The sequence below is a fragment of the Neocloeon triangulifer genome, unplaced genomic scaffold (assembly GCF_031216515.1).
Source record: "Neocloeon triangulifer isolate White Clay Creek 2 clone unplaced genomic scaffold, ASM3121651v1 ptg000002l, whole genome shotgun sequence".
Taxonomy (NCBI): domain Eukaryota; kingdom Metazoa; phylum Arthropoda; class Insecta; order Ephemeroptera; family Baetidae; genus Neocloeon; species Neocloeon triangulifer.
In genome coordinates, this window is record NW_026775545.1 from 2,216,762 (window position 1) to 2,244,754 (window position 27,993).

The window sequence follows — 27,993 nt, forward strand, 5'->3', positions numbered from 1 at the left end:
ATATATCTCGTTGCATTTTGCTTTATTTTACTCATCCATAGTCACTATAATTACTGCTTTTTCTCTAACACACATTCATGTTTTTAGGACATCTTCATTGGCATATATTCGTAATTTTGTCAAGACCCAAGATTGGTGCACATTATTGCAGATTAAAAGGTTATAAACATCAATGAAGGTGGGGGCAGGAAAGAGGTCCTGGGGGAAATGAAGGGTGAGATCAACAAAGGATTATTTTTCACCTCAAAATTCCAATCTCAACTTGCGCTAACAACAAACGTACATCCAAGCTCTGGCTATGCTTGAACCAGAAAGAAGACATTTCCATCAATTTTTAGTGTTGCTGCAGTTAAACACATTCAATCAGCCAATCAATATTCAGCAATAAATAGGAAATCAGACCCTACAAGAATGATCAAAGGAACACTGAATTAAAGCGAATGAGACAATGACATCATTTTTAGTTTTTGTTTTTGCCCGTCGATGACGCCAAGAACAAACTCGTTGGCCAGCGACGGGTGAAATTAAGAATTAAAATGCTGCAGAAAATAATATAATAAAAAATGGGCTAATATTAAAGGACATGACATTGCTTGGATGCGTTCGAGACAAAGTCGTCCCGACAAGGCTTCATCAAAGCGACAATTCATCATCTTCGGGAGGTGCCAACAACTTCAGGATGCTTTTCTAATTACCAAATTTAATTAAGACTTCAAGTCAAAGGTTTCAAATTCTAGCAATTTGTTTCGGAAAACCTTAAATATACAATTTCCACGCAGGAGGTTTGGAAAAGTGTGACATGCAAAAGAGCTGAATTTGAAACTTTTGTGGGTAATCCTGAAATGGCACTAACAATGATGATTGAAATTTACAAAGCATGTGATTTAATACTTTCATTTTTCACCTTCACCTTGAGTTACGGTTTTTTTTCTTCTTAGATTTCTTAATTAAGCTTTACACTTGAGTGACAAAGTGTTCTGCACATTATACCACTGGCGATAGTGTCCTTTTAGAAAGAGGAAATCATAATTTGTACTTTTTATGTGGAAATTAAAACAAAAGCAGGAAATAGGAATGTACGCTGAAACGCTTTCAGCCACACGCAGCACCTCTCCCGCCACTCAGACAATTACGAGGGTGCGCTTTTGGGGGTTGCGGCGCCATTGGGAGAAGCAGCCTCGCCTGACGGAGGCGGCAACCTCGGAGCAGCCACCACGGGCGCTGGTGAGCTCACCATCATCACGGGCTTGACAAGTTGTCCGCTCAGGTAGGCCTGCGCCGGCAGCACTTGGTGCTTCAGCAGGGGGCCACTCACCACTTGAAATGGCGGCTGTGCAACATTTTCATTTATTTTAATTTAAAAAAAAAACATCCACTATACACTTAAATTATTTATTACTGACTAAATTTTGACATGGGAATGTTTTAAATCTGAGACTCGATGAAACAATTGATTATGGACATAAGAGAGCAGTTTTTTTGTTTTGTGAGCTCAGTCTCATCTAAATTATTGTTTAAAGTTGTATTTCGTACCTTGCCGGTGGTCAGAATGTGGACTCCGGACGGGTGGCTGCCGGGCGCAACCATGGTGACGGGCGCTGCAACCAGCGGTGCAAGAGTGGAAATGTGAGCTGCACCTGACGCAGTCACAACATGGGTGATTCCTACAGAGAAATCAAAAGCTTAATTTTCCAATTAATTATCAAATTGATAGCAACACAAGAAAACAAAACGATATGAAGTTTATCAATGCATAAGCTTTGATTGGATTAAATTAATTTGAGTAATAATTTTACCTGTAGCAGGTGAAAGATGATGGGTTACTGTGTGGGGTATGCCCATGGTTGCAGGGGCACCTGACGGCACCGAAGAGAGCACTGTCGTAGAATTTTGTCCTGAAATTCGGAAAAATTAACTTTTACTTGAAAAACGGTCCAATCCAAAATTTACCTTGGGGCAGTGTGTGTCTGTGGAGGGCAGAGGCATGGCTGATGACGCCTCCGTTGAGAATTGGGGGCGCCGAGGAGTTGGTCAGGTGCCCTTTGCTGGCACTCGAAGAGAGGTTGATGGGTTTGCTCGAAAGGTTGCTCCGTACGGCCGAACCCAGTAAAGCATTTTGGGACGCAGAACTGGAAATTACATTGATCTCCGCACCCCCAGGTAACCTCGAAGACTCAGTTGATGCTATGAAGGTGCCTAGTTTGGCTTTCGGGGTTTCTTCTCTGCTTACTATAAAATTAAAATAAAGTCAGTATATAAAAACATGATTTTTTTTTTTAATTTGCCTAACATTCCATTTAGGAAATATTAATTAAAAGAAATTTACAGGAAAATTGCACCTCGAATTAAATTATTCTAATAGAATTTTAAATATCATTTATTCTTTAATTTTTTTAATAGTTCACATTTTTTTAAAAAATTAGAATACGAATTTCTTACTAAAAAAATTTCTACCTGGAGTCCTCTGGTCATGAGATGGAGCTGTGGTGAGCATCCGAAGCCCGCTGGGTGCTGCTAGGAGTTGAATTGCAGGCCCGACCAGGGTCGTTGACCCCGAGGTGCTGATCAAACCCGAGGGGGAAGACACGAGTTGCACATGCGACGGCCGAGTTATGTGCTCGCCGAATTGCTGAACAAAAGATTTATTTCTTCAATGCCAACTCCACGTTGCATCAGTTTGAATGGAAACTCACCTTGCTGGAGACCTGTGACAAGTGAATGGGGGTGGCGTGTGGGGGGAGGTGGAGTTTTGTGCCTTGACTCTGAGGAGGCGCAGCCAGCTCGGTGCTCGGAGGGGTGGATTTGCGCAGGACGTCGCCCAGAGTGAGCACCCCCAAGCGACCGGGGTGCTCGACCACTGCCGAAGGACGAAGCGAGTTGGGGTTTGGGGTTGGAGGGGCGGAGGTCTGCGTCGGAGAGTTGTCACCCTCGCGCGAAGACCCGGGCCTTGAATTTCCGGCCGAGAGATCTTCCACGTCGCTCAAGTGGCCGCGCTCTGCAAAGTACAACAGGTCTCAGGGTCTCCAAGGGGTACCAACAAAACATCAAAAGCAGGGGGTTGGGGGTGAAAGGGAGGTCTAAAGAGAGGAACATTCACAAGTTTGAAATTGAAAAGTGTCACTGATAGGTTAGTCATAGCCATGCATTTACTCTCCAAGGATAAAAAGAGTGAAAATAATTTTGTCTAAAATATTAACCTCTGAACTTATTTGCAATTTGATTTAGTTCGGGAGGGGCTGCGTCAAAGGGGTGTATTATTTTACCCCTGGTGACGAGCAAGCGAAATTGATGAGGAAAGGGGTGGTACCTGTCTTACCGGAGGCGGTCGAGGTGGAGGCCGAGTGGGGTGGCGACAAGGGTTTCCGAAGACTTTCATCTTCCTCCTCGAACTCAAAGTCGTCGTCCGAGTCAAAGGGCGGCGGCTTTGAGAGCGATCCTGAGCCCAGGTGCACCTGAGACGCTTTCAGGGCCGACGGGGCGGGGACGTCCGGCAATAGGGCTGCGAAGTCCACCGAGTCGTACTGAGAGCTGATCTCCTTTTTCAGGGACGATAGTCGCTGCTGGAAAGAAATCTTCTCGCGCGCCAACCGTTCCATTTCATGCTCGTAATCGCGCTCTTTCCTCTTCAGCGTCTGAAAAGACCATGGGATTTCCAGGTTAAACATAAATTTATACTTCGAATTTAATTTAAAATTGAAGAAATTTCATATTCATTTTAATTATATGGTTAAAATCCACATAAATTGCCTAAAAACTAAATTGCTGAAAGAAAACGATATACATATATAAATAATTTTCCTTGAAAACCCACTAGGATAATGTTTTTTTTTTTTTGCAAACTGGAGCATGAGTTTGTGCCAGAAAAATTTTAGTTATAACAAAATTGGAAATTTTTGAGCCACTAAAAGTCGAAGCTTTTCATAATTGTAGTTAATTTTTGAAATTTATTTCCAGAACAATATCTTCGGGCGAAGTTCGGCGGTTTTATTTTGGCTGCAAAAGTCATAGGTCGGCGCGGCAAGATTGGAACGATCGGTGGCCTCACGAGTCAAGGTGGCCGGTCAAGAGAGGCGAAAGAAAATTGGCGTGCCAAAGCAAAGGACGGACCTCTTTTTAAAATAGCGAGGCTGCCTCCTCGTTGCCGCGGATGGTCAGTGGGAGGAGGAGGAGGGGAGAGGGCGGGCGGATCGCAACCACGTGCTCTCGGCACACGAGGCCTCGCACGCTCCATATATTTATGTTCCCCTCTCGGCTGTCGTCTGCACCGCCACTCAAACAAGCTCGTTCGCCAGCCCCGCCGACATTGGTGCACAATGTGTCCGTCTACTTTGCACACTTAATTCTATTGCAAAATATATATAAAGCGGCCGGCACACGTCCCAGCACGCTCGAAGCCCGAATTCATGTAGATGAACCGCAGCCAAATTCGCAAATCACAAAGTACACAAGCGTTCCCCTCCCTGCGAACGAGAGCAGTCCCTTTTACTTTTACGCTTTGGTAGTAATTTTTTTTGTGGGTGGGCAATCAGTGTCAACATGGGCCAAGGTTACTCAATGTCACTTTGGCGAAACGAAAACGTGCGTCTGTCGGACGGATGATTTTTTTACTCGTAACGCGCGATAAGATAACAGGGCCGAGTTGAGAATCGGCGCGTTTTTTTTTTCGAATTAGGTGGCGTCTCCCTACTTCAAGTTGACCTTCAAGTACCACGCAAATAAATTTGCAGGCTATTTCCAAGCGAGGCCTCTGTTGCGAATATTTTAGCATTTTTTTTTTTATGTACGCGTCGCCCCTTCTGCTCGGGCTTCTTTTTTTCCACTCGGCTCGGAGAAAGAGAGATGGGCGGGCGTTCTCTCTTCTCTCTTTCGCAGCCAAAACACTGCTCGCTGGCGTTGCAAAATTTGTTTGCGCCGCGATTATCAGGCCAACGAGTCCTGCTAATGGGCGTCCGACACGTCCAAAATTAGCACCGAGATTGAAAATAAAAATCTGATCGTTTTGATATTTTATTTTTACACGGAGCCAAGTGGAAAAGCAAATCCATGGAGACCGAGCTTCCGGGAGACGAGACCGTTGGCGAAACCGCAATTTGATATTCGGCGCGACCACTTTCTTTATTCGCACTGAAGTCGAGCCAAGAAAGAAGCCTCGAGAACAACACCGCCGCGATGCCTGCACCCGATCAGCCTTGAATTCTTTCTTCAACGCGTACATAGTCGCACACATTGAGTGTGGTTTTGAAAAATAAATTTGTCAAGGGAATAATAATAATGACGATTTACAAAAAAAGTTCATTTTGGCTATAATTCAATTTTTTTCTAATGTTTAACGTTAATAGTGAAAAGCTCATTGAGATAAAATTAAATTATTTCAGAGTCAATCTTTAAATTTATAAGTGAGGAGAATTTGAATAAATCTAATAAAAAAACTACTTTCTAATGAATTTGGACATATTTATGGAAATTTGAACCAAGCCATTTATTTTTATCTGGAAACATCGATACGTGACGAAAGCATTAGAAACTTGTTTTTTTTTTTAAATGTAAAAAAGGAGCTGGTTTGTTTTGAATCTTTTTTTGCACAATATATAAATCGTGGCAAAGAAATGAAAAATAGGCCGTCGCCGCCGTGAAAGGAAACTGCGCAGATTGTTATGCAAAATTTTGGTTCGAGTTGAATGCCATCGGCGGCGGCAATCAAAACCAGATCGGTCCAGATGAGGCTTAACTTTGACCCCGGGCCGCGCGCGAGAGAGGCTTGCGTGCGAAGAAGTCTATTTTGGCAGCGTGGGGAAAATGGCGACAGCGCGAGTAGTGGGCGAACGAACGAGAACCCCGAACCTAAATAAACAGCACGGTCTCTCTACTCCACCTCGAAACTCTCGCCCGTCCACGTGCTCTGCTCACCCAAGGCTGGTGACGTCACCACCCACGACACGTGCTCCCTCAGACGACAACAGCCTCTTATCAGGCGGCCCCAAACAAATTCCGGACACGCCCAAACATTGTTTCGCAAAAATATTACTATATTTTTTATAGCATTTTAATTTAATTTTTTTTTTACCTGGATGTAGCGGATGGCCGAGTGGAGAACGGTGAGGTTGGACGGTTTTTTGTCGTCGTGGCCGCACGGGGGTAGCTGTCGCCGCAGCAGCTCGAAGCACTCCTTCAAATGGGCCCGCCGATTCTTCTCCAGCTTATTGTGCACTTCCCGAGTCCCAGCACTGTGGTTCAAAAAAAATAAAAATAAAATCAATGAGATACAATTTGAAATTATAAAGGTAAAAGAAAATTTTAATTAATTCAACTTTAAGTAGGAAACAGAGCAGTACAGTTGGGGGATTAAATTTATTTTCACCCATAAAATTAGTAAACAAAAGGCCACGCCAAAATAAGATCCGGAAACAAAGGACTACAAAATAAAAACACGTTTTCAACCAACGCGACCAATAAAATAATAAATAATGCCTTTTTGTTCAATTGCCACTTCATTCAAACGAGATTCAAAAGAACGTGAACAGTGAACTGGAAGTTTTTGTAGCAATAATTATACTCTGTACATCTCGAAGCTGTGACAGAGAAAGCCATACAAACAAAAAAATCTGATATTTCTTGCTATGGTAACCGTTTTAATGATCAAATGAGAGACTTGAAGAATTGTAGTTATACCCTGATTGTGAGTAGAGGTGCTAGAAATAAATAATTGTAGATAAGTTCACCGTAATTCAGATTGTATTAAAAGATATTAAAAAGCATTTCTAATTCACTCAATTTAATGTTGAAACCCAAATTAAAATTAAAAATGTGCAGAAAAAATGCATATTTTAAAAGAAGCAAAGATTTTGGTGCATCATTTATCTCTTTTTCGCCCAACTAATCAATTAATTTGTATGTTTCAACTTGCCTTTTGAGCTCCTGTGGAGAGACGTTTCCATTGCTGTTGGCGCTGGAGGGTGAGTTTGGCACCGCGCTCGACGGGGTCTGCGCGGAGGGTGGCGAGGCGGAGAGGGGCGCCGCCGTCGAAAGGGTGAGCGGCACATTCTTGACCTTGATGTAGGCGTCGGAGGCGGGGGCGGCACTGCCCCCGTTGGAGGCGGGCGAGGGGGCGGTGAGCCTTGCGGCCAGGTACGAACCGTCTGGGTGGTAGTAGGGGGGGCTGGAGGGGGGCGCCGCCTTGCCCACAGGCGAGGAGCCCACCCCGTTGACCTTGGCGGCGTGGACAGGGGTGTTGTGAGGCGCTGGGGGCGGCGGTGGAGGCAGTGACACTCTTGGCGGCGACGACGAAGCGGGCGGCGAGCCAGAGTTTTGCAGCGCTGTGAAAGTCTTATAGTCTTTTGGAACTTCGCCTGCAACAAATTCCAAAAAAAAAACCATTAAAATTTTGATGAATTTAAAAACGGTTAAAATTTTTTTTTACAATCTCCTGAAGAATATTCGAAGTTGCGTTTTTTTTTTATTTATATTATAATGTAGCTTGGAAAATTGTAATATTACATTCTTATGAATTTGCATTAGGATTATTGAAATTAAATTACTTAATATTTTCCCTTACAATATTGCAAAGTTTCACTTTTTGAACCTCATTTGAATAATCTGGATCATATTATTGAGATTAAAGTTCAGCATAATAGATTTTAATATAGAATAAACCAATATTTTACCTCAATTAAATCATAAATTTGAAACTATATTTAACAAAATTCAATGGAAACAAAAAAACTTGCACATTCAGTGAATAATCACGGTTTCTAATAAAAGCATTAATTCCTGGATGTATATTTTCTCTCTGAACAAAATCATATATATTTGGAGCGTCTCTTTCTATCTTTGTGTGTTGGTCAAGTACGAGCAAGAGATGCGTTTGTGTTCATAGGAGAGAAAAATTAAATCCCTCACTGACGACCATTTTTCCAGCATTTGTTCCCTGCCTCTAGGGCACTATTTCACGCAAACAATTTTCCCCCTTGTATGAGACGTGTTTCAACGTGTCTGTTTCTGTGGAGAATGAAAATATTTCGCTCGCCGAGTGGACAGGAAGGCTCTTCATTCACATGGAAAAGTATCAGTCAGGGTGGATTATAAGGGTTCGTGCCTGGCAGAAGAGCAGCTCCGACAAAAGCAGGCTTTTCTCGGAAACGGGATGGACGGACCAAGCACGTGGGTGCCACAAAAGGTACACGCATTTCGCATTTGATGAATATAAAAAAAAAATGATGATACTCCTTTTATTTGTGCCAAGAGGAAAAAAGAGAGAATTGAAGGAAAACTCATAGTCAGTTTTGAAACATTGGCAAATTCCTATGGAAAAGAGTAAAAATAATATAATAAAATTTTATAAACAATATTTTCTAGACTAGAATAAATGAAAATAAATAATTAATAAAAAAATCGGACAAATTAACAACAATAATTACAAGACATTTCATAGAAATAGTATTGTTTTTATTTATTGAAAATTATTGTTATTTGTTCATCACAAATCACGTCAATGGAAAAATTTATGGTTTTTGGTCCTTTTCAAAAACCAATCCAAATAAAATTTCTTTCTGGCAAAAAATACAAAACTTGATTTTTTCTTAATTAATATCAGCAACCCCAATTTAAATAAAATAAAAAATAACTATTATATTGGGTGGTGCCTTCTGCACCAGTATTGAAGGGCATAGACACGACTTTTTCTTGGCCTGACCCTAAAAAAATATAGAAAAATCAGTCTGTTGCGCGCCGCAAAATTGTTTTGACTGAACAAAATCAATAAAATAACTCTGCGAGCAATTTTTCCCTTACACAAGTACACAATCAATGTTTGGTCTCGCCCACGAAAAAATAAATACGAACACCTCGGGGGTAAAATATACGAGAGTGGGTCGCTATTTTCAGAAAAAGATTGGGCGTGGAGAATAGGGAGCGAAATTGAGACGCGGCTCACAACTCTCTGGCTTCGCACAACCTCACACCGACCGTGCAAATCCGCACAATTTTATTTTTAGTATATGTGTCCTTGTCAACGCAGCAAGACTCGTTGCGGAAAAAACTTTGATTCAAACAGAAAGCCAAAGGGAAAATAATAATAAAAAAAAAAAACTAACCGGCTTCTCACAAAATTTCGCAACCGCTTTTTAGATCGGAAACACCTGCGAAAATTTGCCAAGACACGCGCTGCACAGTTCGTTCGTACAACATCTGCAATTTGTAATTGTTCAAGTACAAGTAGGTACTCTTCACGTGCTACATACGTGCATGTGCACGCAATCAAGCGCTTTGTGCGCAAACGTGTGCGGCAGTTTTTTGCTTTGACATTCCTGGTCGGTCGAGTTTTTTGTTCCAATCGCGCAAAGACAGAAGAAAACGGTTTTAAAAATTATTTCCATTTCATCGCAAGAGATATAATAATTTTGTTTTTAATTCTGAATAATTCTATTTAGTTTTCTTTTAGTTTTAAGTTCGAGCGACTCACTAAGGAAGTAGTGCCGGATCCACTTCTTCTTGGGCGGAGGGATCCAGGCCTGCTCGTTCTCGATCAGAACGCCCATCATGGCCAAGGAACGAAAACAATTTTCTGGGCAAATCACAGACTCAAAAAAGCATGGCAATATCACAGCAACGACGATTTTCCGCGGCTACCACAGACTGACTAACAGCCCGGCGAGCAGCGTGTGCGCTAAAGAAGTGGCTCCGAGGGGCCCCAGACGCCCCTCTCCTCTTCCCCTCCCGCCCTCCCTCTCGGCCGACCAACTCGCGGTGCCCCAATTTTCATAAATCACTCGCGCTGCCCATTTGCTCATTTTCGAGGTTAATTGGATAAATGGGCGTGAAAACTTGTATTTAATCAGGTAGAGGTGAACGAACTCGATTTAAATAATTATGTACGCTTCACTGAAAAATTTTATAGATAATTACATTTACATTTTTAAGTGTTTATTCGTTTAATTAATGAGGTACAAAAGTAATTCTTTAGTAAATTTTAAATTCTATGAAGTTCAAATTTTGTTAAAATAATACAATGCATTTTCAAGATCAAAATTAATTTTCATGTCCTTGATTAGACTGATTTGCTCTCCAAATGAATTTTTTTTCTGGAACTGCAAAACAAAACAAATAACCTTGCATTTTTTTTTTAAATTTGCCCGTTTTACGAAGAGGTCATCGATGACCTGCAGCAATCTCCGACGCTGACGGGAACAATTGGGGTTTTTTCACTTTTTCATTTATTTACTTCATTTATTTTATTTTAGGACAAATTTATCTCGAGGAAATAATTTGAGCAGGTAAGTATTTTTTAGCAGCGGTAATGGTGCGTGACCTGAGTTGAACCAGGAGCGGGTCACATGCTTCCAGGGTCATTTGAACCCTAATGCCAATTTGTTGTCACGCGTGGTCAAAAGTTTAACAAACTTGGGGTCGTTGGAAGGGTTCAGAGTTCACTCGCCGCGAAAATTTCACTTCTGGAGAATCCACGGATACGAGTTGATGTTTCTTTAATGAGGGCGCCATTTTTCAAAGAGGTCAAAATACTTTGGTGCGGAACTCAAATTTCAAGCTACGAGACCATGGCTGCGTATACATTAATATACATCACTGGACAAGACAAAGAGCTGAATAATACGATTTCGGTGGTGTGACGTTTAAATATTTTTGTGTAATTTTATTTATTTAGGCATTCCTATTTGACTTGCAATAGATCAATGGAAAGTATTAAATAATCAGAGTGAGCCACGAGGACACATGTTTTAAATTTGAAATAGACTGTATCATTTCTGTTTATTCTTCACCAATTCTAAGATATTATTAATAATAATAAAATAGTAAAAACGTGAAATCATCTTTTTCTTACATAGGAAACTTAATTTAAATTTAATATGCATTTTATTTATCCATTATACTAACCGCATAACTAAAATAATATGAAATTTTGTATGATTACTTTAAGAAATCTTGCCAATTATAGGATTTTTATCAGCAAACTTAGGCCATTCCCAGGAAAAATTGACTTTGGGCATCAATTACTTTAAAGTTTATATCAATAGTGCAATTTCTGTAAGTGCAACTTAATTGAGATTAAAATACTTATAAATAAATTCGTTTACCACCAGCGTAAAATGGAGAGATAACTAAAAGTTCCAAGTGTTCCGATAATTTTAAAGATAGCAAAGATCTACGTTAAAAGAAAATCCAGTTGCAAACGTGTCAATCGTTTTGATAAAGACTTCTGACTCACATTAAAGTGCATGAATTGGTGACGAGAGATACAAATAACACACACGGGGTTTTTATCTCACACAAAGAACTCGCCACCATTCTTAAAAATATCGCAACATCTCCTCGATTGGCACACACAATCGCGATAAAATCTAGACACACGTGATCCAGACGCTATTATGCATTCAGGAAATAATTCGGCATCTCCAGAATAATTCAAATTTGCAAGTCATTCATGATGAGAAAATTGAAAGCAAGAGCACGTGCGGAGAATAATTTTGATAGCTTGCAAATCCGATTTTAAATGTCGTGCGTACATGTCGATCGACATGATGTCCAAAATCTGTAATCTCTTGATTTGACTGTTGGGACATACGAATGCCAGTTGATAACGTCGAGAGACCGGGCATTTATGTTTGAACAGGAGAGTTTCTCTTTCAGTCACGCGATTCAGATTTTATTTTGAATTTGCACTTTCAGAATTTTTGAAATCCACACGTGGCCAATCTGACTCTTCTTTATTTTATAAAACGAAAGCGATTTTCACTTTGCTGACGAGAAATATTCATTTGCCAAAAACAAATTGCGAGATATCATAAGTATGTGTGAAATACGACACTCGAGCTTTGATTTTCAGAAGGCGCACGTGAATCTTCCAGGGACGTAATCAGCCAAGGAGCTACCTATGATGTTAGATTTCAAAAAGTGCCACGTGAGATTTCAAGGTCATGATCAAACGGAATCTATAGCCAAGATTGAACTTGATTTACGCTCGTTAACAGTTCTCGTAACAAAGCGCATTCATTGAATAATGCAAAACGGATAAGCAAAAAATGATTTAATTATCACAGGTCAATACTCCGTTGAAGTGATTGATGCAATAATCAGCCAATTTTCAACCCACAGCTGAAAATATATAAAAAAAAAATGTCAAAAAGAGAATTATATTAAAAAAAGTTAATAATAATTAATTAGCAACTGATTGCTGTTGCTCATAAATCATCAAGTTAAGTGTAGATAAATCAGAATTTAAATAGTAAATGTAACAAAATTTAATAAATTTGTAGAATACAGTCAATTTGTTTTGATGCAAATGTTTGAAAATAGAAATTGTAAGATTTCTCAATTTTAGCTGAAATTTTTTCATAGTGGACCAAATAAAACTTTTTTCACTGTTGCTACAGAAATTCAAATTCTTGCACCTCTTAATTTTCACTGCGCATCATTATGTTTTCCAATCTATCATGAATCAGAATAAAAAAGGAACTCAGTTCGAATAACATGAAAATTTTAGCAGAATTTCCGTGGGCACGAGGCGCCTATGCTGTGTTTTCCCATCCGGCACTCCGGTGGGCAATAGGTGCTCCATTTTTATTTTTAAAAGCCAGTCCAGGGTCATCCTTTCACGGCTGCGAAAGGGGTGGCAATGCAGCCGGCCACGTGCTCGGCTAGAATCGTGTTTGCTGCAACTCAGCCTCCCTCCCCGCCGCCCACGCATGTTATTATCCAACAACACTTTATGACTGATTGTGAATAGCGCACGGCCACCATCAGAGGAAGCTCATTTTTTGCCGGCAAATGAGCCTGCCTGCGGACGTGACCGTCCACTCGTGTTTTCGGCCATTAACTTGCAAAAGTTTTCGAATTTGGAAATTAATACACAATCAACTTTGCATCATGTTGAAGAGTGAGAGGACGAAAATTGCTTGATAGACTTTATTAATTTTTGTGGAATTTATCTTCATCTTATATTGCTATTTATGCATTGATTAGAGAAAACATTTTATTATAGGATATGCAGACATACAATTTAATTTTTATTGCTAACAACGTGTGAATGATTGAAATTTTGATAGTGTTTAATTTGAGAGCATTTGAAGCATGTAAATAAAAATTTTAATTCAAAGATTTAATTTCTTGAGGAAAATTTATATTTATTGCTTTTTTCTCTAGGCTTTTTAATGCTAAATTATCTGAATTATGTTTGTTTACTTATCACTTTTTAATAATACCCGTAAGGTAGAAATATCTCTTTATGGGCAGAAAATAGCACTAATAAACTAAATTTTTTATTTGATTTTAAAATTTCAAGTAAAAAGTAATATATTCATATCCAATTAAACTTAAAACTTTAAGCTAACATGCTTAAGAAAACCACCAGATATGATGAATAATTTTTCAAATTCTTTTCAAAACAAAATTTGAACAAGTTGATTGTAATTTATAATTACAAATTTAAATTTCAACTAAGACCTTTTGAAAAGTTTGAATACAATACGGAACCTCACGCCTGTTATTTTGAGATTTAATTCAGACATCAAGTAAATTACGGTTATAAACTGGACGTCTTCCATCCTGTTTTAACACGTGGACGCTCATTCGGTTGAAGGGCAGTTAAAAGTCAGCGCTAAAATTATCCCCCGCGCGCGGCAGCAACATTATGCGTGCGTGCGTTCGTAACAGGGCGATTATCGACACGTCACTCGTTAAAACGAAGCCTTTCAAAACCATCCTTCCAACCCTTGGCGTTCACACAGTTGACACCGCAGCAACGTCCCACTTTGCTCAATTTCCTCCATGTGATTCGCACACACACTCAAAGAGAAAGGCAAAAAAAAAAATAGCCCAAGTGTGAACGGCTAAAAATAAAGCCAATCGAAATTTAAAAAAAAGTGCAGCCATGGAAAACGGGGAATTCATTATTTGTAGTTGTTGTTGTGGGAAAATAAACGCAGAAACCGCATCGCTCTTGGTAATTACTGCCGTCAGGTGCAATATTATTGTGCAGTTGTGCATGCCGCTCACGCCGAGCCAGCAGTAAAAAAATGCCTAGCCGCGTCAGCGCGGCCCCGACCAGCGCGCGGCTGCATAGCCAAGTGCAAGCAACCTTGGGATAGGTCGTGAAACCTTTCCTCTTGTTGTGGAACTTCATTAGAATCATCGCCCGATTGTCGCCGTGCCAATTACTGCCGTCGCGACGAGCAAGACTGCTGCACTCGCCACTGGAAGAGATTTTCTCCTTCTTTTTTTGTTAAATGTTCACAACTAAAAAAAATCCAAGGATGAAGAAAACACGCAGTTTAATTATTTTTAAATCGTGAAACAAAGGAGACGAGGAGATTAAATTGAATTATCCAAGTTAATTAACGTTGTTCGTGTATTTTTATACGGTAGAGGGTGCTTTGTTCCTTGATTCTAAGATGATTTTTTGATAAGGTTTTAATTGCGATATCTACTTGCATAATTTAGATTCTGTTACTTACACAACACCAATACGTGGTGATCAACGAATTTTTTTACACTTTTGTTTGCATAACCTGGATTATATAAAAGGATCCACGTTTGTTTATTGGTTTTGTTTGTTGTTTTTGTAGTTTTTGTTTCATAATTTATGTTTCGTAAGTTTTGATTGAGGGAAAATAATGAGCTTTGCATCTTCTGCGGTGCCAATACAATAAAATTACAAATATATTTTACATTCCAAAAATATCAAATTGACGCATTCTCGCACACAGAAATTATTGAAAGTATTTTTTTTTTCAATCAAAATATAACATTATAATATCCTGGACATTTTATTAAAAAAATATTTGTAAAATTTACTTCTTAATTAAAACTAGTTAATAATAATACTTTTTAATTTATTCAATTTCCTTGTTTCTTGATTTGATCCAATTTTTTTTTAATATCAATGAATAATGCATTTGGATGGAAATTTCCGGTCGGTATATCGATAAAAAGCACGGAATACTTGAAACTAGAATACAAAATGATATTGCGCAGGAAAGTTGGTCGGAAGGGAAATTGTGCTGCAATTGCACTTTTATCGAGAAAACGGTCTATCCGGCGGTTGCGAAACATTTGTCTGGTGCGCGCGGTGAACTGGTTCGTGCTTTTTTCTTTTTTCTTTCTTTTTCATATTTTTTACCAAAGCGGAATGCGCTCATCTGCGCTGGCACCGCAGCTAGCAGAATATTGATCACCGCTGGCCAGGCTGCGTGCGCTTTTGATCCTGCTGCACACAATTGCTCAATGCGTCCTGTTCAAGGGCCTTGGCTTGGCGTAGGTCATGCACTCTCCGCAGAGTGCAGCACACCTACCTACTCCGGCGGCGCACATAGTTGCACTCGCGAGAGAGCGCGCGCGGTGAAAACTGCAGCTCTGTTTTGAAACCAACCAACCTCCCAGATCTAATATGTACGGCTTGCGCAAGCGAGCCACTTTCCACCCCCTGACCACCTCCTTTGCGATGATGGGATGAGTTTCGCTCCGGCACACACTGGGGATTTACACAAGTTTCATTTGTTGGCACGACAGAAGTGTCTCTCTCGTGGCGCATGATAAAAAAGTTTATAGAAAAAGGGTTTTATTGGCGACAGCACCAGATCAAAAATTAAACTTTTTTATTATAACTGAAATTTTACATGTCTTTGGCATTTGAAAAATTTTTTACTGGTGAAAATCAAGAATTTCATGTGTGATTCAATGTTGTACAAAAATTTTTGAGGGCTCATAAAGTTGAATCAGGCCGTTTTTTGACTGTTTTGTAAAATAAATTTAAAATAGAAAGTAAATATTCATTTTGTATGGGGGTCTAAAGCAAGCCCCTATAACTTTGAATTTTTATGCTGATTGTTTGATTTTGAACGAAACAGGAACCAAATTTATTGGGCCCTCTGTTTACGCCTTCCTTAACTTGCCAAATTTGTGTTTAGGTGAAGTGCTTTGAAGTCGTCATAACAAGAATTAAACATTAAAACTTACTGGCGTGAAATTTTTGAATTAAAATAATATGAGATATGAAAAAATTCAAGAAATAAATTTGGATAGAATTTTTTTGAGCGCTTTTTTCAGAATCCACACATAATATGAAAAAATCGGTAGCAAATAGTTTGCAATTATTGGAATAAAAAAAAAACATATTATAACAGATAATCCAACTTTTGCTATGGATAAATATCATTTTGATAAAAAGGGCGAAGGGCGTCTTTGATTTTGTTTTTGGGTAAATCTGAACAGCATTTAATCATATTTTAAAAATTAAAAACAAATCATTTATTTGTCTGTTTTGGCCATCAATTATTATTTCTTTTAAAGGGAAGAACGCGTTAAGATATTGCGACTTGATTGAAGTGTCAACAGATTTCCGCGTGTGCAAATAAGGTGATGACGCGTCACAACAAAAAGTCAAAAACGACCGAGCATGATTTGCTCATCGACGAGCGCAGGGTTGTGGCCTGTATTATGTATTATTATCATATCGATTGGCAAGTGCACGCCGCTCATTTATTTAATATTTAATAATAAGTGTGTGCGCAATAGTCGTGTGCATGTTTATCCGATATGTGAAAGGACGCACGCAACGTGTAACTTGCTGCAGCTGAGCAAAAGCAAATAAAACGTTTGCGTCACCGCGTGGTGCATCGTGCGGTGGCCGAGAAGGACCTACCACAACCCGCGACTTTCTGAGGAAACAGCGGCGAGACGCTGCTGCTTTTTGTGCAAGGTCGCCACATAACAATGTTGCAACAACTGTCAAGCACGCCCGGGACGAGGAAATAATAAAAAAAATTTAATCCAAGACCCGAGACGCTTGCAAAAGAGGTCTGGAAATAAAAGTATAATTGATGGAGTACTAAAAATTCAGCACTTCAGAAAAAACCGAGTTTCAAAGACAATGGGGCAATTAATGCGTTTGCCAATCAACTCGTGGTTATAACGACGCATTGTGCATCTCCCGTGGTGGAAATAAGAAATGTGCGCCGGACTTCTTCTTCTCTGCCGACGAGTTTGCTCGTGGGTTTATTTTTTATACATAATAAATCGGCATTCCGATCTCCCGGGTCGTGTAATGATCGTACGTAATCCTTTTTCTCTTTCTCCGACCCACCCAGTTTTATGTGCTGCAAAAATCTCATCATTCAAACACACAGATTTCGTCTCTCGGCTGCAACAAGTTAGCGCCGGGCAAAGTCAAGTCAAGGTTGTATTCGGCAGGCGTGCATGAACACTTTGCCAAGCACGCGGTGCACTTCAACTAGGGAGAGTAATCTACTCTCTGCGTAAATGCAGCACCGACGACCAGGGTCACGTGACCCCAAGTTGCAACATCACCGCCGCCGGAAAGTCGAGTGCAGCTAAAGGTTTACGTCAAGGGCTATTTTCGGTTCTGACGTGCACATGCGAAATTTTGCACATGCGAGATTTAGTGTTGCGTCTATAATTGGACATGAACTGATCAGAACAAAAATTTATTTTTGACGTAAATGAGCTCGCATGAGGGCAAGGGGAGAATTTAATTAAGGGAGATGGCCATATTTTTGTAAAGTAGACTTCCCGCTTGTCACTCTGGACAGGCACTTTGCATAAGTTGTTTATTTCATGAATCCAGGCATTAATAATATTAATTTTTGCATCTTTCTTTGGATTTCCCCGCAAATTCAAGGCATATTTTCTGAATCAAAAATAAATTAAGTTCAATTCTTTTTTAATTTATACACCATTTAAGCAAGGAAGTATTGAGAAAAAACTTGTCAAAATGAATTTAGTGGGACCAATATTACTCAAATTTCAAATTCAAAAGAACCAAAATAAATAAAATTTTGTACGTTCTAAAATACCTATGATGAAGAAGAAAACGAACATTACTTTAATATAGGTTTTAAGAAAATATCTCCTCAATTGAATGCTGACTGTCAGTTTTCAAACTTATGAAGGTTTTCTTGAGATATACCGAAGAGTTAAATTTACAAGTTTGTAAAGTTTAATCTTAAATGTATGCGTAGGACGAATTACGTTACGATTACAAATTATTCTGTCACAAAAAGGCAGACTGAGTTTGCAATGAACACATTTTTCTAAGAGTTTCTAGAGAGCTGTCTGTATATGGTTATTTACGGCCACGGAATGAAATTTTAATTCTTGAATTGGTAGAACAAAATCAACAATTTTTTGTCATTTGACGGAGAAATGACTTCAAAAATAACCTTAAAGAGGAGCAATTTCGTTTGGCCTTATAGAGAATTATAAAATCCGCATCACTCAAAAAGCGCCTTCTAAAGTAAGTTTTTTTTTTTGTTAGAAAAAATCCAACAACATAAATGACATTTTGATATTTGTGTGTTCGTTAAATTTTGATCACTTTTTTATAGCTTTCAGGGATTGGAGCGAATTCCACAGGGTGGCTTCCGCAAGGTCGGCGAAGGGAGCAGCGGATTGCGTGCGCGCCGCTGACAAATACGAAAAAGTGTAAAGTGGCAAAGCCGCATTGCAAACGCAAGCATGGAGCGGACGGACGGGTGGCCAATGAGCGGCGCCGGCGAGTTTGCCAACAGGACACACTGAAAGTAATAATGGGCGAGCGTTGTTGCGGTGCGGTGTGCATGTGACTTTGAGGTCACATTGAGGTAGACCATGTGGAGCAAGAGCCAACCAGACGGCCGAAGCCTGCGCCATGTGACTCGTCGTCCAATGGGGCCTCGGTTGCGCCGATTAGCCCAAGGACAAGCGATGCACCCGCCACTCTTATGAAACCCCCTAGCTCGTCTTATCGGCACGGACCGTTTCAAAAACGCCCGGCCTACCGACGCACACGTGATATGTACTACATGCACCACGCTGGTTGCGAAATCCACACAATTGTGTGCAGCGTTGTTTATTTACATCTGGCTGACGGACAGCGCTGATAATTTGTCTTATCTCCACGCTTCTCTTGTATACGGTTACACAAACAAAATTTATTGTTACATAAGATTAATCATTTAATCCGTCTCTAACCCCTTGATTGGCCCTTTGCAACAAATGCGATGATTTTATTATTGCCTGAATATAAATAAGATAAAAATGGTTTTGAATAGGTTTAATGCATTTTTTCTAGATAACACTTTTTAAGAAAGAACTTTATGAAATTTAAATTTTTAAAAAATTTTTATAGAATTAAAATTTATTTTTATCAAGGTGGAATACAATAGCATGATTGTGTTGAATTTACATGGACTTTTATAAGAAAGCACAGTTATAAGATGTGCCGGAACAGTTGAGTTTTTAAGGAAAGTTACTGAAATTCAAATTTAGATTTTGTCTTGAAACTGATCAAGCAAAAAACAATGTCTGAAAACAATTCTGCCATCAACTTTAAGGAATCTCAAATTCTCTCGATAAGAATTAAATTTCCGTTTTGAAAAATTAAAAGTTCCAAAAAATTGAACTCCGCTTTAATAAAAATGAGTTTACTATTTAATATTGTAAATTGTAATAATTCAATGTTGAATTTATGTTCACTTCTCTTTGAAAATTTTAATAGTTTAATTTTGATTTCAGAAAAATATTCCAGAAATACAAATGAACTCTTCTCAAAATGAGCTAAATTTGCCAAATTACTCATGTGAATTGGTTCAGAATAATCAATTCTAAGGAGTATTTATCTGTATTATCACGTGAATTTTGTACCCTCATGTGCGAATTCACACTCTTTCAATTGACAGAGGCTGCGATTCGGCAGACCTCTTTCTCTCTCTCCCTTTGGCGTTACAGCAATCAAGGTCGACTTGTTGTAAGCATTGAGAGGCCATAGAGGAGCCGTTTGCGTACAGCAGGGCGCCATTTCGAAAAATGTATCATAATATTCCTCCACGCAATCAGAGGAAAAGCAGGAGGAATAAATAGGAGACTTTGGTAGTGCGGTAAATTCTACGTGCTTCGCTTTGACATAGGTCAGGTAGCAGCATTTTATTGCAGCGGCAACTCAAGGCTGAAAGGCAACTGCACTCTAAACAGACACACAGAGCCTTGCTTTGTTCTTCCATTAGGAGAAATACGAGAGCACTATCAGATTCCTCGCTTTGGATGCAAATAACTGCTGGGCAGCAACTCGAGAGAGGAAATTTATTACGTCTGCATACAGGAGACGTCGATTCTCAACACTAACCACCTTTCAAAGACTTTGAGAGCGCGCAATATCGGATTCACTCAGAGCTGTGAATTACGCATGAACTGAACAACAGTTACGAGAAATGAAGTTGCCACACAAAAAAAAGAGTAAAAATCTTGGAAAATGATACACAATATTTATGTTGATAAATTAAATAAATATTTGATAAAATATTCTAGAATTAATTTCATTGATGTTGGTTTATTAATTTATTTGGTCCCAATTTCTTCTTCTTTTTTTATATTCCATCTCTTCATGTTTTTGCACACATGTTTTGCACGAGTCAAGTGAGTCAAAGATAAAAAATAACTGCTTGTATATTCTACTTTTTTTTCATGATTAGCAAAACGAAAACTTTAACCTTCGCTGACATTGTCAAAATGAGGCGCACCAGCACGGCCCCTGTGGCCTGCAGCTCAATTCTGCTGTTATATAACGCCAACTGGTGCTCGTAATCACCTCCGTGCCACGAACCCAGCCAGCTCGGTCGCTGGTGTTGGTGCTCCCCGCTTTCACTGCTTGGTGCTCACAGCTCTTGCCACCTATCGAGCCGCTCGTCAAGCAACTCGGCGGCTAACGATTTTTGCAAAAGCGCTTTTCGCGAGTTAGCAACCGAAACGCGCCTCAGTTGGGCAGGAATTTGCAATTTCTGAAATCACTCTTAAATGTGTGTCTTAAATTAGCCAAATTTTTCTGTATTAATCAAAAGTTAATTTTTTGCTAAATTTTGTTTACTGTCTGGAAACTCTTTCACAACACTAGCAAATATTTAAAAAAAAAAAAAAATCAATTAGTCTCATGATTCATGATATTTCTCTATGGTAATCTTCTCAATGCAGAAGACTTTGAACATTAAGGAAAATTGTCAACAAAAATTAATCGAACTGACAATGAGTTTTGATTTTTTTAGTTTACTTAAATTGTTTGTGTGCTCTCAACAAGTCTAATTTTTGTGCTATTATTTAAATTACATAAAATTGAGCAAATCTCTGAAATATAATTTCAAGAGAGCGTACGAGGCGATTGTACTGTAGCTTTCGTCTTTAATAGGCAACCGCAGCACCGTGAGTCACTATTGTGTAGTATGGCTCTATCCTGTTGCTGGGTGACGCTGATCTAATCACAAAAAAGGTAATGCCACTTCTGTGGGCCGCGCACATTAAATCTCGCAAGCACCAATCACACCGCGCCAACTTATTAAAAATTAAAAAATTATCTCACTTCAGGCAATTATCTTTAATCGCCCAGAATTGCGCCTCAAATTAAAAATATTTATTAAAATTATAATAAAATTTAAATGTGAAATGAGAAATCTTCCTTCAAAAAATTAATTAATTTAAAATTATAAAGTTCTCATTTTTTGTTTTTAAGGTGCGAAAGGGTCAGAAAAGGTAAGTTCGGGGTTTCCTAGAGAGCAGCACAAGGGAGCGATTTCGCGTCGAGCGGCGCAGCTCAGGCTCGGGAGGGGCCGCTCCGCCGCAGCCCTCAACCGCTTCGCTCGCAGACATCCACGTGGCAAGCTAAGCTCCGCCTCTAAAGCGTGCCATGTGCGCGCCGAAGGTGACGTCACGGGCACGGCTAACGATTCGGGCGAGCCGAAGAGGCTCCGTCGCTCGCTCTCTCTCTATCTAGAGAGAGCACGTTCATGCGTGGTTTCCACAGGCGTGCATGTATTTGTTGCCAAGAGCCCAAGAGACAGAGAGAGCCTCGGGTTCGAAGCCCAGTCCGGGTCCGTCTCGGCTGCGATTGCGTGGGCGGAGGCGCAAATCGCAGACGGATCGACGGGATGCATTGATTTTGGAGTCGCGAATCCGCAGCAAATAAAGACCAAAAATTTGAATACGGAGTGAAATTTTGAATGATTGGGAGTTTTCAGATTTTACAGACTTCTCGATAAAATTAATTATAAAAATTCTCTTACCTCTTTTTTGAGCCTCTGTTTGGTACTCAAGGTAAAGAGCGGCCTCCAGTAGAATTTCGAGACTCATGTTGTCAGCTCCACTCAACAAAGGCTGCCCACTCGATCTTCCGCCCTGGAACAAGAAATTTAAAACATCAATTCACACAAAAAGAAATTAAATCGATATTAATTTAACTGGTTGTAAGTTTTGTTTAAGAACACAATCAACACGCATTTACGGCAGTTGAGTTACGACAAAAAACAAAGCGCGTATGAACGTGTTTGCAATTTAGAGTTGAGCTGGACGGATGCCAATTTTATTTGTTTTCCTTCGTTCGCAGCTTTCGCAGACTTTTTCCTTGATCGAATTTGAGAGGCGCATTTGCGATTCTCAGGTCGCATCCCGAGGGCGATTTGTTCGTTCTGAGAGGGAAATCAAGCGGGAGAATTTACTGGAGATAATCCGGAGGGGGCGAACGTGTCGAAGAATATTACGAATGAAAAGTGAAAGGGCCAAGAGACGGAAAAGCCGGCAGGGAACTCACATTGAAGACGACAAGCAAGCCGACCGGGAGCAGCAAAAAGGCACCGACTGCCCCAAAGCTTTCCACGCTGCGCGCACCCCGTTCCAGTCCCTCTCCACGCAGCCGCATTCTGATATCCATCGACCTGTTCCAAATTTAGGGTGCCTCCCGAGTGGCTACCCTTCCGTCTTAAAAACCCAAAACGTTTAATCAAATTTCCAAAAAATAAAATTAACTGATACCTTGATAAGAATAATAAACATACCGGTGAAAAATTAAAATAACCAATAAATATTTGAAAAAACACTAACATTATTATTATTGTTTTTCAATATAATAATTATATCGCCGTATAGCTTTGATTTTATTTTAATTTCTGTAGTGGAGGCCGAAATCAACGTGCCGACTCCAGAAGAGAGGAGTCGAAGGCATTGTCTGGTGTTTTGCCCGGGCCCCGTGTCACGCGAGCTGCTGCCATTGGCCAGCCAAGCGTGACGTCACACGACCTGAAGCTCTGATTGGCCCGAACGCCAAGCCATGCGGTCTTGTGCCAGCGTGGTCGGGCGGCCGGGGGCGAAAGAAAAATCAATCACAGTCTCCCTGTCGATCGCGCTTTTCGGCCGCCGCCGAAATACCATCAAACCGGTCACGTTCCCAAACAAATGCCTAACCAATAATAAATAAACAAGTGAGTTCGTCTCGATAAAAAGATAAGGCGCGATAACAATTTTGACATTTAAAAAAAAATTAATATATAAATATTAAAAATTTATAAAAAATATAATATTTGTATTATTATTATCATTTTTTTTATTATTACAATAATAATATCATTGTTATTATGGTTATTATTATAAATAATGGGTTATTAAATTATAAAAAATAATATAATTGGATGAATGGTGCAGTTCGGAAAATGAAATTTGGAAATGACGCTTTCTTTGTTTTGTAGGTACCGAAGTAGTCTACCTTGGGCGAAATGTCTGCATACAGCTTCAAGCCACCTCTCAGGGAGTGGGGGGATGCAATCAATTGCAGGGTCAGGGGGCGGCCGAAAGCGGCGGCCGACACCGTGTTCAATGGCGCCGCCGGGAAACAACCGAGCGACGGCGTTCGAGCGCGTAACGAGTGGGGTCGGCCGAAAAATCGGCCTACTTACGTGTTTACAGCGGCCCCATGCTGCCGATTTTGAAGCCAATCAGAGCAGAGAGGGTGACGTCACGATCCAAGGTGGGCAAGGGCGTGCTCGCATGCTTCTCCCTCACTGCTGCAAAAAATCGTACACCCATTGCCGAAAAGCCATTTTGGCGGGCCGTTGATGGGCCTTTGCGCGCCGACCGGGGCCGCGCCGAATGTCAGGCACCAGGAGCGCCTACTCACGCGGTTCCGCGGCACCGAACGTGCACATAAGGCACTTTAAAGTGCACTCACACACACACTTGACTGCTCGCTCGCTCTCCACTCAGTGTGGCGGGGAAGCGAGAGGGGCCCCGGGTTTGGGCCGTCAGATTCGGCAACCGGCAGAACACGCAACAGCCCCGAGAGCAAAGTCGCGCCCTCGATAGGTGGCCGCCTCGTCCGACGGCCAGCACACCAAGACCGCGGCCGCCGAGACCTGAAAATGCCCTTACTAGGACTCGATTTCACGTATCATTCCTCCCGGGAGCTGCGAAAAACTACGATACTGCGCTCTTGTCACGTTTTCAAGTCACATGGCCAGAGATGCGCTGTTGCCGTTTGCTCGCTCCGACCGGGGGTGGGGGGAGCGGCTTTTTTTGCAAATCAAAAATTGCGTTCGCAGAATTAATTTGAGACGTCAGGAAAAGTGCCGACATTTGAAAATGTGGAGACAAATACGCACGCGAATTACTATGTGCGTACCTTGGAGACGAAATTCCCTGAATTAAAGCATCCGTCGTGTTCCGCGTGTTCGTCATTAAAGGGTTAACCGGTACCGAGGCATCAGTTTGAGAAACGAGAATTTCTCCCACCACTGAAAGCCGGTCACCCTCCCCGAGCCCAGAAAATAAATAATATTGGCTTTAGGCCATTTTTGCCTCATAGCAGTTTGTTTTCTTTTCTTTGCACGAGTACATTTAGTACACGAGCCACCGAGGAAAGCTGAGAAAACACAAAACAATTTTGTTCTTTGAAAGCAAAACATCTCCACAGGAAAATAAAATTGTGAATGTAAGTATCGTGGATAACAACGTGCACAATATTTTTTTTAAAAAATTTAAATTTTGCTTTGTCATATCATTATCATTATTGTGCAAGTATTTAACTTTCCTTGTAAATAATGAATTTACAATAATTAATAATAATTGTGTTGGACAGAAAATGCCCTGCCTGAAGCCAATGATAGGACCGTCGATCCTTAACGCAGACTTGGCGCAGCTTTCCGAAGAATCTCAACGACTGCTGGACCAAGGCGCGGACTATTTGCACCTGGATGTCATGGACGGACACTTTGTGCCCAACCTCACATTCGGACACCCTGTCGTCAAATGCCTCAGGAGCAAAATTCCTAGGGCGTTTTTCGAAACGCACATGATGGTCTCCAATCCGCAGCAGGTGAGTTTAAAATTTAATCCCTCGTGGAATTATAATTAAAAAACACCTGTTGGCAGTGGATCGAGCCTATGGCTGACGCTGGAGTTGATCAATACACATTCCACGTTGAGCCGGTCAAAGACGTTCCTGAAGTCTGCAGAAAAATTAAAGAGGCTGGAATGAAGGTACGTAAAGAAAAAATAAAAATTAAAATTTGTAGTAGAATTTCACGTTCGAGGGTTTATTTACGATGATTTGAATTTTCAGTCAGTTTTCCTCAATGGATTTTTGTGAGTTGTTTATTGTTTAAGAAAAACACATGTAGTTTCAACTGCGGGCTGTGAAATCATTTTGACAAGAATTACATAGTTCAAAAAATCACTTTAAAAAAAAAAATTCTGAACAAGAATTTTTTGTGAAAAATTATATAGTTACATTTTGTAACTTAAAACAAATTTTTTCCTTAAAAAAACCAACCGAAAAATCCTCTCTACCACTGCCAAGAAAGGTACGCTCAAAACACGTTTTAATACTATGGCCAAAATTATTATAAAAATTAATTGTTTAAAAAAAAAATTGAATTCAATGTATAATTTTGTGTTTAAAATTGTTTTTGTGATAAAATGGTAACTTTAAATAATTTGTCACGGAAAATGGTTACTGTGAAAGAAAAATATTTTTTAACAGATTTATTTTTGTACTAGTTTTAGTCAAAATGATTTCACAGCTCATGAATTATGGCTGCAGCCCGCAGCCAAAACATGTTGATTTTTTTTATAATAAACAAAACTTAAAAACCCATCGAGGAAAAGCCGACTTTAAATTCAAATCATCATAAAAAAATAAAAGATTGTTTATATTAAAAAAAAAAAATGTATGTAAGGTTGGACTGGCTATCAAACCAGGCACACCTGTGGATGTGGTAAAGACGTACATCGACTTTGCGGACTTGGTCCTGATCATGACTGTCGAGCCAGGTTTTGGAGGTCAAAAGTTCATGTCCGACATGATGCCAAAGGTCTCTTGGCTGAGGGAAAATTACCCAGAACTAAACATCGAAGTTGACGGAGGCGTTGGACTGAACACAATTGATCAATGCTCACAAGTAAATAATTAAATTTAAAGATAAAATCAGTTCCTTTAAATAAAATTTTAGGCTGGAGCTAACTGGATTGTTTCTGGTACGGCAGTGATTCGAGCTGAAGACCCAAAAGCCGTCATTTCGACACTCAAAGAATCTGTTCAAACTGCCATCGATTCCAAGAAGTGCTAGAGTGTATTTTGCAGCCAAAATTATTCCAGATAAATTTGCGGCATTTATTTACTATTTTGCGGAAATCTTTGTTCCTATTAAGCTCAATCGAAAATAAAAATATTTTTTTCTATCTAATAGAATTTGGTATATTTAAAAATTAGCTGAATTAATAGCAGGCTGAAGTGCAGCCAGTGTAACAAGCAAGGCTTCCTCAGTTCTGATGGTTCTTGAGCCCTGTCCAGGGCACGTGTTGAGATAAAAGTCAAAAAGCATTGAGGGGTCGTCAACCTTGAGGCTCTCATCACTTTCAAGGCCAAGCTCCAGTCCCCTCAGGCCACCAAACGTTACAAGGATGTGCTTAAAACTTGGCAGGCATTTGGGGACAGGGTCTCCCCTCTCAGAAGTGCCTACCAGAAGGTCGTATCCCTCGTCATAAGGGCACTGAGTGAAAACTGCCCCTAACGAAGGGGCACACCGAACAGAGTAGCCCCAGTAAGTACCTTCTTGTTTCACAGGTGTTGACGGAGGCACCACTCGACCCTGCAGCTTCTTCATGTCTCCACTTGGATGCTCCTCAATCTCAACCGTGACCCTGAGGCCAGGGGTCAACTGTGTGTCCACAGGTATGGGACGTTGAAGCCCAACGTCGACCATGGAATGGGCACTTTTCTTCACCTTCTCCGTCACATATCCTTCTCTATTGTAATAAATTCATTTTAATAATTTCAGTCAATTAAAATTCAATCAGAAATTTACCTAAATTTTGCTTTGTCGTCTCTTCTGTAGTGATTTGGGGCGTCCAAGGGATTCAGAAGTCCTGCGTGTCTCAAGTCTTGATGAATGGGGAAAAAATACTTCCTCAAATATTGCGGACATTCAAGGTACTGCAGAATTCTGCTCAGCTGAAGACATGACGGGGGCAAATCTTCGTCGAGCCCAGAATTGTTGTCCTTATCTTTGTCCAGACTTCCATGTTCATTGAAGACTACAATCTATAAATATAATAGGGAGTAAATTTTGTGAGAAAATTTTATTATCATAAGTCGTGGCTTACTTCGTCAACGTTGAAAATTGCAGCAGCTCTGGCAATTTGTCCAGCAAGAGCAGATCGAAGCTCCGGTGTTTGCGCATTGTCGAGAATGTTTCCTGGCAGCGCAATGGACAAGGTCCAAGACCGACCTTTGCTCTCCTCTTGAGAAGTTGGTTCAATTTCGGTGGAGATCTCGGAAGCTGCTTCTTTTTGTTTATCAAGCTCCGACAAAAGTTTCTCTCTTTTCTTTGCTTTTCTCGCCTTCTTCTCCTTTTTCCATTCAAGCCAAGTTTCCGTCGGCACTTCTTTTTTGTAACTTGCCTGTGCTTTGATCGGACCCATTCTGCAGAATCCCGTACAAGGTCGATGACTTCGAAGGCAGCTAGAAGGACACGTCCTTTTGGTCTTTGTTAGCGAAACGTGCGTTTGTTTTGATTTTGTATCACAAACAAAAAGTAAAGAAATACCGGTATTTATACGAAAAAAAATTATACCGGTAAAACTTATATTTCATCAAAATAAGAAATTTGGTTAAAATTATCGAATAAGGCTAATTTATTGATAATCTGTCATCAAAATATTAAGTTTTAAGATCAATTTTGT

General features: G+C 40.1%; 3 protein-coding genes across 12 annotated transcripts; 1 reads left to right on the forward strand and 2 right to left on the reverse strand.

Moving 5' to 3' along the window:
- Nucleotides 1-7: 7 nt before the first annotated feature.
- On the reverse strand, nucleotides 8-24,259 carry LOC132205334 (max-binding protein MNT-like). Of its 10 annotated transcripts, none has more exons than XM_059634324.1 (12): nucleotides 23,992-24,259; nucleotides 23,712-23,819; nucleotides 22,050-22,161; nucleotides 6,905-7,346; nucleotides 6,065-6,224; nucleotides 3,308-3,632; nucleotides 2,694-2,995; nucleotides 2,440-2,629; nucleotides 1,951-2,229; nucleotides 1,797-1,895; nucleotides 1,534-1,682; nucleotides 8-1,330 (listed from the first exon to the last, which is right to left on the reverse strand). In XM_059634324.1, the coding sequence occupies exons 3-12, from the start codon at nucleotides 22,114-22,116 to the stop codon at nucleotides 1,130-1,132; spliced, it is 2,214 nt and encodes a 737-aa protein (XP_059490307.1). In that variant the 5' UTR covers nucleotides 22,117-22,161; nucleotides 23,712-23,819; nucleotides 23,992-24,259; the 3' UTR covers nucleotides 8-1,129. The 10 variants fall into 10 exon arrangements, with proteins under 10 accessions (XP_059490307.1, XP_059490305.1, XP_059490306.1 ...); XM_059634322.1 differs by having other exon boundaries at nucleotides 23,712-23,816; nucleotides 23,990-24,259; XM_059634323.1 differs by having other exon boundaries at nucleotides 23,988-24,259.
- LOC132205339 (ribulose-phosphate 3-epimerase) lies at nucleotides 23,898-26,490 on the forward strand. Its single transcript, XM_059634331.1, has 5 exons — nucleotides 23,898-24,742; nucleotides 24,890-25,126; nucleotides 25,183-25,290; nucleotides 25,989-26,210; nucleotides 26,262-26,490. The coding sequence occupies exons 2-5, from the start codon at nucleotides 24,893-24,895 to the stop codon at nucleotides 26,376-26,378; spliced, it is 681 nt and encodes a 226-aa protein (XP_059490314.1). The 5' UTR covers nucleotides 23,898-24,742; nucleotides 24,890-24,892; the 3' UTR covers nucleotides 26,379-26,490.
- Nucleotides 26,464-27,824, reverse strand: LOC132205337 (putative methyltransferase C9orf114). The gene is made up of 3 exons (XM_059634329.1): nucleotides 27,415-27,824; nucleotides 27,117-27,352; nucleotides 26,464-27,057 (listed from the first exon to the last, which is right to left on the reverse strand). The coding sequence occupies exons 1-3, from the start codon at nucleotides 27,730-27,732 to the stop codon at nucleotides 26,511-26,513; spliced, it is 1,101 nt and encodes a 366-aa protein (XP_059490312.1). The 5' UTR covers nucleotides 27,733-27,824; the 3' UTR covers nucleotides 26,464-26,510.
- Between the last annotated feature and the right edge of the window lie 169 nt (nucleotides 27,825-27,993).

Bases quoted from the DNA above. Each gene is read 5' to 3' on its own strand.
- LOC132205334 (XM_059634317.1), bottom strand. From the start codon at position 9,536: ATGATGGGCGTTCTGATCGAGAACGAGCAGGCCTGGATCCCTCCGCCC. The intron at 2,996-3,307 runs GTACCACCCCTT...TGTACTTTGCAG, and splicing joins GACCGCCTCCGGTAAGACAG to AGCGCGGCCACTTGAGCGAC. The intron at 2,630-2,693 runs GTGAGTTTCCAT...TCTTTTGTTCAG, and splicing joins TGTCACAGGTCTCCAGCAAG to CAATTCGGCGAGCACATAAC.
- LOC132205339 (XM_059634331.1), top strand. From the start codon at position 24,893: ATGCCCTGCCTGAAGCCAATGATAGGACCGTCGATCCTTAACGCAGAC. The intron at 25,291-25,988 runs GTACGTAAAGAA...AATGTATGTAAG, and splicing joins TTAAAGAGGCTGGAATGAAG to GTTGGACTGGCTATCAAACC. The intron at 26,211-26,261 runs GTAAATAATTAA...ATAAAATTTTAG, and splicing joins CAATTGATCAATGCTCACAA to GCTGGAGCTAACTGGATTGT.
- LOC132205337 (XM_059634329.1), bottom strand. From the start codon at position 27,732: ATGGGTCCGATCAAAGCACAGGCAAGTTACAAAAAAGAAGTGCCGACG. The intron at 27,353-27,414 runs GTAAGCCACGAC...TTATATTTATAG, and splicing joins CAATTTTCAACGTTGACGAA to ATTGTAGTCTTCAATGAACA. The intron at 27,058-27,116 runs GTAAATTTCTGA...TTATTACAATAG, and splicing joins GACGACAAAGCAAAATTTAG to AGAAGGATATGTGACGGAGA.